The sequence below is a fragment of the Carassius carassius genome, chromosome 25 (assembly GCF_963082965.1).
Source record: "Carassius carassius chromosome 25, fCarCar2.1, whole genome shotgun sequence".
In the NCBI taxonomy this organism is placed as follows: Eukaryota; Metazoa; Chordata; class Actinopteri; order Cypriniformes; family Cyprinidae; genus Carassius; species Carassius carassius.
In genome coordinates, this window is record NC_081779.1 from 27,833,538 (window position 1) to 27,843,589 (window position 10,052).

Here is a 10,052-nt window from a genome sequence, read left to right on the forward strand (position 1 = left end):
CTTGTTTATATAGTTTACAATCTTTAAAGTGATTGATGAGCCGTTATTTTGTATCATTACACACGGCCTGCCACTCCTCATTTTTCCCCTTTTACCCAATTCATGCCTTTTTCTTTGCCCCTCTGTTACATGTATGTGTATGTATATATATATATATATATACATATACACATACATACATACATAATTTGTGAATTCCGGTAGAGCGGACTTAATAAAATAAAACATGAATCTTTTAAACTGCAGCATGACTTTTCACTTATTGATATGTCCAGGTCTGGTGTATTTCAGCAGGACAGTCGTGTGTGTGTGTGTTGTTCTCTCGCGCTCTCGGCTGAACAGGGACGAGCTTGAGCAGGAAGTGTAGCTCAACTAACTGCGCATGTTCACGCAAAGCCTCTCGCTATGAAAGGATGACACCGAGCGCGATCTAAACGGTAAGGCCGTCCGGCGCACTTCACGCTCTCAAACGTAACGGATAAACACAACCGCGCCGCGCGGATCTTCGACAGCACGTTGGCTAGAAGTGCTCGCGGCTCGGGCGGCAACGCAAGGAAGTCCCGTCGAATGGCGGAGGAGCGTCTCGTCGTTTGTGTGTGTGCGTCCCGCCGCACGGGAGACGTCATGAGAACAGAGCAACGCGGCGCGACGCCAGCGCGTCATTACGGTCAGCGAACGCTGCGTGAATTAGCCGCGCTCGACGTGTTTGTGAATCTGCTGTTTGTTAGTAAACACACATTCGCCCCCAAACAAACTAACAAATGGTGTGCGTTAGCATAGCGCGTTAGCATCACGGCCAGCGGACGACTGAGAATGAAATGGCGCAATGGAGGGCTAATATGCTAACCGAATTAGCCACCGAAGAAACCGCCACTTACAAAAAGCGCAGTCGCTTAGAAACATTCACCATGGCAACCAACTTAGTTTCCGCCAAAACACAAGAGTTAACCCCAGAGAGAGCGTCACAGATGGACATCAAATCTCTTTCCAACACCGTATTAATGCTTTAGTTTGGTCAATGATTTTGTTTGTCGACTTGTGGTGGCTGATACAAATCACTGGTGTTAATGGTGAATGTAAATGGCAGTGCTGATGGTTTCTGATTCATGTAAAGTTAACTGTTATATATTTATAGTTAACGTTATATTTTATATTTACTCCAACGCAATTCAGAGTTTAGCATGGTATTACCATAGTGTCAGATATGGCGCGAGGACACACGTTTAGTCACGTTAGTCTTTATTAGATGAGCAATCACTCGATAAACGGACAAATACACAAATAAATATAAACATTTGAAAATATATTTTCGTTTTTATTTGTATTATTATTGTGCATATCTACAAGTGCTATATATATATATATATATAAATTTAATTGAAACTTTATTTTAATTAATGTGTTTTACAGCGTTTTTTTTATTATTATTCTTTCAGTAGTGAAATACTTGATCATGTAACTCGAAAACACTGTTTAAATTCATTAACCGGCCATGATTCACAAATGGGCCACTGGTTCAGGTTTGGTTAGCTGGCTTTGTTTTGGTGTAATATAATGTAATGCTTATTTTGCCAGTTTGAATATTGAGTGTTCAGACACTAGCTTGTCTGCTGTGTGTTTCTGTCTCCACCCTCTCTGAGATACTTCAATTAAATTAAAATGAAATTGTGAAAAAATAAAAAAAAATTAAATAAAATTTAAAGTGACTCTTCCAGACAGTGATGAACTGAGCCATGGATCACTATCAGGGGATTTCAGAGACACAATCTGTATCACCAGAGGCTGCCAATCATGAAAAAGATAAGGTTTCCACAAAAAAAAATATATAGCAGCAAAAACAGTTTTCAACATGATGATAATAAAATCCATTATTAATAACTGATCAGCATATTATATTGATGTCTGAAGGATCACGTAACACTGAAGACTGGAGAAATGATGCTGAACATTCAGCTTCGATCACATAAATAAATTACATTTGAACGCATACTCAACTGAAATAAGCAGTTATCTGAAATTCTTCTTTTATGAATATTTAGAGTAGTGATTATTCCAGAGCTTTGACTGGTAGTGTAAATCTGAAACCTTCCCCAGGACTGTGGTTCTCCTCAGTGTTGAAGGAGCGCGCGCGAGGGCCATGGCAGAGACAGAAGTCACTGTGTCTGTGGAGGACCTGGTGGAGGTGAAGAGCAACGAGGAAGAGGATGTGGATCCTGACACCCGGAGCAAGACTCAGATGATCCTGCAGCTGCAGCCCATCACAGCTGGGTACATATAACAATACTGCACATCTGTCACATCCCACGCATGACTTACAGATGATGGATGCTTTGTGTTCGACAGGCTTGGAGATGAAAGCAGTGAGACGGATGCTGCAGTTGTGGCAGTGGAGACACAAGGTAACCCTGTCCCAAAACCTATTAGTGGGGATTTTATTCTTTGTTTTATGACAGCAGGTTTTGAAAAAACCTGATAACGTATTTTGGATTATGCAAACAGATTTCAAATATTAAGTACCTGTCATTTCAAAATGCTCATAATCAGATTACAGGTACTTTTAATGGATTACATGATTATATTTTAGTCACACACTGGGAGTAAATTTTTCAGAATTACCTACTGTGTGTCAGCTTTGACTATATTCACAAATATTGTGTTACTCTTTTGAATTTGAAGGAAAAAAGCACCTCTAAATCTATTAGTAAATATTTATTACACATGCACATGCTTACAGTTCTGTGATGTCACATCGACTTCCAGCTAAACAAATAAATGTGTACATTTCTATGATTTAATTAACTATTCGCTTTTTTTTATCAACTCACAAACTCGCTGCAGTTCTTACATTAAGCCCAGTTTGGGAAACCCTGGATGCATTTTATGATATTGAAAATTTGAATATATCTTCTTTCCCTTTGCTTTTTTTAAATATTATTAATATGGTACATTTAATGGTTAGTTCAAAACAAGTTTAATAAAAAGTAGTAAGAATACATTACCTAAAACGAGTGAGCTAGATTATATTACTAATTAATTACAGTTTTCATCATGTAATCTGTATTCAGTAATGGACTACAATCTGTAAGTAATCTACCCAGCTCTGTGCACAGCTCATGTGTATTCATATCCTCATAAATAGCTGTAATCATGCTCTAGTTTCCTACGAACACGTCTTAGCTGTAAATGCTGTCTGCTTTAATTTATCAGCTCTCTTCAAGCAGCGGATTACGCTTCACTTTCTTTCACTAAATAGACCTTCTGCAATCTTTGCCTCAGTAAACTCTTGTTGGCGTGTGTTTATGTTCAGACGAGGCGTCTGCTGAAGGAGAGGATTTGGAGCTTGGTTATGCCATTACATGCGGCGAGAGTAAAGCCATCCTTCTGTTGAAGAAGTTTGTCTGCCCGGGAATAAACGTCAAATGTGTGAAGGTTGGTGTTGTGTAGAGCCTAACGCTGCAGATAACCGCTGGTTATGTGTTTAATCTGGCTTCCTCTGTTTCTCTGCAGTATGAGGATCAGTTGATTAGTCCAAAGCAGTTTGTGCACATGTCTGGGAAAGCCACCTTGAAGGACTGGAAGCGAGCGATCCGGATGGGTGGCGTTATGCTCAGGTAAACTCAGCCTTTACTTTATAGTAGAGATCCGTTTATAATGTTATATACATTTTGTTCTTCATAGGCACTCGTAAACTCAAAATGCATTACTTTGTTGCTTTTTATGGAAAAGTAATATGTTGCGTAACAGCTGTGCTGCCATTCTGGATGGTATGGAAGCCGTTTCCATTACTGAAGGTAATTGCGACTTTTTATCTCACAATTCTCACTTTTATTCTGAGAAAAAAAAGAAAGTCAGAATTGCAAGATATAAAATGAATCTCGCAATTCTGATTGTCTTTTTTTCTGAGAATTGCGAGTTATAAAGTCAGTATTACTAGATATAAACCCACAATTCAGAGAAAAAAGGTCAGGATTGCTAGTTTATATCACACCATTGTGAGATAAAATGTCGCAATTACCTTTTTTATTTAGTGACGGAAACTGGCTTCCATAGGACTGCATGAAGAATATGACTTATTAGTTTTGCTTATTAGTATGGATGAATTGATTCACTGAAGGTCAAAGACATGGGATTAAATAGATTAAGGATATGTGTGTTATTTAACATATTTATTTATAGCAGGTTTGCCTCATATTCTGAGTTTGCATTTGACTGTTTTTATTTATTTAGATGAAAACTGAATCTGTTTTTGTGTAAGTGAGATCTGGATGTTCACATTTGGTCTAGATCTACAGTAACATCATGTTCACACAGCGCACACAACGCTTTGATTTCTCTCAGCGTGGGGACATGAGAGCTGACAGTCAATACATGGGACACAAAGGAGCTGGAAAACTAACTTTACTAGTAGTTACTTGAAAAAAAGTAATCTGATTACATAACTCACATTATTTGTAATGTGTTACCCCCAACACTGATCATAATTTAGTTTTTCATGACCATTCCTATGAAAAAGGCACTTATGCATGTAAAATTAGTAACTTTTCTGCACTATATTACAAGCTCCAATATACAGCCTCATCTTTCAACAGCAATCTCTGTGCAAAGCTGTATTGAAAGGTTGATTGTCAGTAACATAGCGCTGTATGAATCCCTTTCAAACCGAGCAGCTTTCAACGTGAATATGTGCAAGTCCTCCTCACGTGAACCTGAACTTTGGCAGAGCAATGGTTATGTGGCACATCTTAAAACCGTGATTGTTCAGAAAGATCTGCAGAGCAGTAGGTGCTACACACAGACTAAAACGGCTCAAGAGTTTGCAAATTTTATTACACGTTACTCTTATCATCAGTTTTCTGTACAAAAAGATACAAAAGCTGTCACTAGTGCGCAGTTTTGGGGAATAACAAAATACTTGGAACTTGGTTATGCATTTACAATACAAAATACATTACACATATATAGTTACATTTTAAATGGGTGTTACATCCGAAAAGTATTTTAGTTTATCAAAGTGATTTCTTTGAATTTTAATTTTAATCTTGAATTTTAAAATTTCATTTCCCCCCCCACTGTCCTGATTAAGCTATTTCTCATAACAGATTTTTACATACACTCCACAAGATAAAATAACTTAATTTTTAAAAAATGTATCAGTTTGTTACCTGAATGATCCATGACTGTTTTTATGTTTTGTGATGGTTGTTTGTCCTGAGCAGTTCAACTGCCTGTTTTCTTCAGAATAATCCTCCAGCTCCTGCACATTCTCTGATTTTCTGAGTATTAATCGTAGCCTCTAAGAGCTCTGTGTGTGTGTCCTGAAGGAAGATGATGGACTCGGGTCAGCTGGATTTCTATCAGCACAGCACTCTCTGCACAAACACCTGCCGCAGCACCAAGTTTGACCTGCTGATCAACAACACACGCTTCCCACCGGACGGCAGTGGACTCAGCACAGCCACCACAGCTCAGGGTCAGAACACACACACACAGACACACACACACACACACACACACACACACACACACACACACAGACACACACACACAGACACAGACACACACACACACACACACACACAGACACACACACACACACACACACAGACACACACACACAGACACACACACACACAGACACAGACACACACACAGACACACACAGACACACACACACACACACACACACACAGACACACACACACACACACACACACACAGACACAAAGACACACACACACACAAAGACACACACATACACAAACTCACACGTACACACACTCACACACACATCCGCCATACTTTTTTTTTTTACTTTATATTCATGTTTGTAGTTCTGAACCGAATCCTCCTTCAAAACGCAGTTTGTTGTGGCCAGTATTAGCCGTTAGCATGAGCAGGGAACCACACTTCAGAAATACACTTTTCAACATACTATGCTTTGGCACACACTTATACTTTCTTACTTTAAAGAAGATTAAATTTAAACTCAATATAATTTAGGTACTTAGATTGTAGAAATAAATGTAATATAGATAATTTGGACTTCAGCATTTTGCATTCATTATTTTTACTCCAGACCCATCAATTCAATAAGCAGATATTGCAAAAACTGTAATTTAATAGACATAAAGGCGAACTGAAAGACAAAACTGCAAAACAGTGTTCACAGAATGTATGTTTGAGATTATAGTATGCATTATCTCATGCATATGTGATATGTGTGTGTGTGTGTATGTGTGTGTGTGTGTGTGTGTGTGTGTGTGTGTCCTGCAGGGCATGTTTCTGTGGGTAACGGAGGTCAGACGGCCACAATAGAGGAGAAGAAAGAAGACGTGATTGGTACGGTGGAGTGGAGCACAGCCCCGGTAGAAAGCCCAGAGAAAAGAGACTCCGCTGAGATCTCAGGTAAACCTTCAGAAAGTCTCGTCACTCAGGACTGTTCTCTCCACTTTTACAGCACAATCGATTTTAATCGATTTAATAAAGAACTATATAAATAAAGGTGATACTGACATCGTTCATGAGGATGGCGTCCACAGAGGTCATAAGCTGTACTGTGTGTGACCCCAGATGAGACGCTGAGTTTCTGGAGGGGTATCACTGAGGTGGGGCTGATGGGGGAGGTGGTGTCTAATATCCGCTCCGAGCTGCTGAGTCTGCTGAGAGGAGTTCAGCTGCGCACCGATCAGAGCTCACTACAGGACGCAGGTCAGTACGTCATCTGTGCCAGCTTTGTCCCATTCTACCTTCCTGTATAGCTGAATTACTGTTGGTGAGATGCGGTCATGTGGTCTGTCCTGCAGAGATTGCGGTTCTGAGTAACCTGGCTCAAGTCTTTGACCTGCTGGACTCTATCAAACAGATTGTGAACGTTCGGCGGCAAATGACGGACCCGGAGCAGACGCAGGTCCTCCGAGCACTGACGAGTGAGTCGAGAGACAGTAGGGATGTGTTCAGACTACAACTTTTGGACACAACTCAGTCTATTAATTCAGTTCATTTGCTGGAGTAGTCTGAATGTGCTTTGACTTCTCAGCACACAAACATAAGTGTCATGTCGCGAGAGTTACATGTTTGTATGGTAATACACTTTTCTGACCCTATATTATATCACAGATTCCCATCGTTCAAGTTCAAAGGTTTTCTAAGAGTGCTTCTCAAACATATTACACAATTGAAATCATTTTGTGAACGATTCTACTATAGAGTAATAATAAGATGACTAAGATAGAAGATAGAATAAATTAATATATAAAAAAAGAAAGTAAAACACTTCACCGATGTATGGCTGCTTCCTTGAATCAGTGCAGAAAATAGGTGTATCTTAACCAATAATTTGTCCCTTTGATCATAATTCGTGAGATAAGGATTAAACGTTGTTGGTGTTTTACTGCCACTAGTATTTATTTCAGCGAGAAACTGGAGTGAATTATATGCACGGAAATATTTTTTTTTTTTTTTTTTAGTTTTGCAAAAATGTAGGTAGAGGCATGTTATACCAATGAGCCTGTGCTGCTTCTCTGAAGACGTTTGCACCGGCTCAAGGGCTGAACATTATCCCTCCTTCCAGAAACCTGACACTCACATTACATCACAGCAATTAGTGAATAATTCAATGATCTGACAGCCAAAATCAAGTCCTGCCTACCTCTTTTTTTTCTCATTAGAGAAATCGTTTCACTCAGATATGTCACAGTTGGAATGAAAAGACAGTGTTTACAAAGCACATATTACTGCATGACCATATTCAAAATCCATTAATCGCCCCATACCTAAACTGAACAACTACCTTACTATTACAAATCATCAAATTAAGAGTTTATTGAAGCAATTAGTTAGTTAATAGTGTGAATTGGTAATGCACTCATTAATTCTCTGAGACAACGCCATCTCTTGTGTTTGTGTAGCACTGGAGCAGCAGGTGGAGGAGCAGAAGCAGCAGCAGTCGCTCAGCTGGTTGTCTCAATCACAGGCCCTCAGTAGTCTGGTCCTCCCCTCCACTCCTCCAGCCAAACGTGCTCCCAAACGCCCGCGCCTCCAGCGGCCCGCCTCCACCACCGTGCTCAGCACATCAATAGCCCAGCCTTTCACCCTCCAGCCCCAGCAGTTCACCGTGCTCTCCCCGATCACCCTTTCCTCCATCGGCCAGTCATTCACGGTGGCCGGCCTCAGTCAGCCATCCAATACGGTCACCCTACACGCTCTCCCCGCCGGCTCGCAGTTCTTCACCAGATTTGCCGCAGGTTTGGATGGAAAAACCGAAGCCATCGCCCTCCATCCCACATCTGGGCTCACGCTGCTGGGTGCCACAGCCCTGCAGGACCAGGGCCAGCTCGGGACAGTCATGAGCCACGGCGAGCTCATCCAGTTGACGCAGAAGGTGGCTGGTGCTGGTGTAGCCCAGGACGGTCAGGTGGTCGCAGGCACCGTAGTGATGCAAGAGGGCGTTGTCCGTGTCGTTCAGGAGCATGAGAACCAGGACAACACCACCCTGATCGAGATTGACCCAGCCACCGCCGACCACAGCGTGAGCGTCATGGAGCTGCAGCTCGAGGGCGAGGAAGTGGAGGGCGGCGCGACTGTGATGGAAGAAGGCGAGGAGGTGGTGCAAGGCGAAACGGAGGAGACTGGGGAGATACAGCTGGATGCTAATGATCAGTTCCACAGTTTGCCTGTTGTAGTGGTGGAGGAAGAGACACAGGACGCCGGCAAAGTCAAATGAATCACACAAACTGCCCTCAGAGACTGACCAATTCAGACAGGGACCGGTATTGTGTCACCCCATGTGGAGTGAATGTGTTTGCCTTTCCAGCGGTCTTGGTTTTTTATTCATCACTCACTTCCTGCACAGCCAAGCTCAGCTCTTCAAGCCTGACACGTCATGTATTTGTATTTGCTCAGTATTCCTTTTTTTTTTTTACATGCGAAAAGCAACAATTTGATGTTTAGCTGGAACACATTCAGTATTTGCTTTAGTTTTTTGAGTGTGGAAAGTAAGACAGGGCACTTATTTTTCAGTTTCTTTTTGTTTTTGGTGCCAAAATGTCACGTTGTAGCCATGGCCAGATATCCAGTCTGTGAATCTCCGATCTGAAGGTGAAGATTAACAGTTAAAGTGAAATTTAAGACACTCCAATAGTCTCTGTGTACTTTCTGACATCAGGGTATAAATGGCACTAATGTTGGTGATATTTTAGCACAGTGGTTTTTAACTCTGGTCCTGGGGTCCCGCAGCACTTCACTTCATGCAGCTCTGCTAAAGATATTATAGTCTGAATTGTGTGCAAATGACAGAGGCAAAATCATAGTGCTCTGGGTCCTCAGGATCAGAGTTGAGAATCATGCCATTAGCACACGTAATGAAAGATGTGTTGCGAATGTTTGTGAATGGATCCTGTATGTCCTTCACTGATAATAAAATGCATCTTCCTTTCCCCGTGAGGTATATTGTAAGCGGTGATAGATTGCGGGATTGTGCATTTCAAAGTCTGTTACAGTTTCAGAGTTATGTTTTAAAAGGTAATTGCAGAAATACACTGTTGTTAATTTTGCGAAACAAGTTAATTTATTGCGTTTAAAGAAATTCTTTGTGCTAAATTTATATTTCTGTAATGATTTACTCACCCTCATGTCATTCTAAACTCACAGACCTGCTGTGGACCACAAATGGAGATGTTTAGCAGAATGTTCACACTTGCAGTTCATGCAAAACATTATTTTGCTGCTTGTTTGAATGAATTAAAATGAGCTAATGCATCAATACTTACACTTTTTTTTCAGCCGAACATTTGTAAGACAGAAGTTTATTTAATTGATTTGTGTTGAATGAATCTTTCTAGTTCTCAGCATGCTTTGCATGGGATTAGATAAGGAGAGTGAATGTTGAAATTAAGTGTTATTTTTTATGGTTTTTGATGAGATGACATGAGCTGAAATGAGATGAGAAAGGGGGGCTTATTAATGTTTAATGTGTTGATATATGTGAATCAAAAGTCAAGAGGATGATACATTCACAGCCAGTACTCTTTTCATGGGTCTGTACTACAATTTAA

General features: G+C 40.7%; 1 protein-coding gene across 1 annotated transcript; it reads left to right on the forward strand.

Moving 5' to 3' along the window:
• The first annotated feature begins 288 nt into the window (after window positions 1-288).
• gmeb1 (glucocorticoid modulatory element binding protein 1) lies at window positions 289-9,756 on the forward strand. The gene is made up of 10 exons (XM_059510068.1): window positions 289-437; window positions 2,095-2,268; window positions 2,344-2,399; window positions 3,308-3,429; window positions 3,508-3,611; window positions 5,322-5,470; window positions 6,274-6,405; window positions 6,571-6,708; window positions 6,804-6,926; window positions 7,908-9,756. Exons 2-10 carry the CDS (start codon window positions 2,138-2,140, stop codon window positions 8,720-8,722), a joined length of 1,770 nt encoding a protein of 589 aa, XP_059366051.1. The 5' UTR covers window positions 289-437; window positions 2,095-2,137; the 3' UTR covers window positions 8,723-9,756.
• Window positions 9,757-10,052: the final 296 nt, after the last annotated feature.

Coding starts and splice junctions, on each gene's coding strand:
- gmeb1 (XM_059510068.1), top strand. CDS start 2,138: ATGGCAGAGACAGAAGTCACTGTGTCTGTGGAGGACCTGGTGGAGGTG. Junction 2,400..3,307: donor TGTGGCAGTGGAGACACAAG/GTAACCCTGTCC, acceptor GTTTATGTTCAG/ACGAGGCGTCTGCTGAAGGA. Junction 3,612..5,321: donor ATGGGTGGCGTTATGCTCAG/GTAAACTCAGCC, acceptor TGTGTCCTGAAG/GAAGATGATGGACTCGGGTC.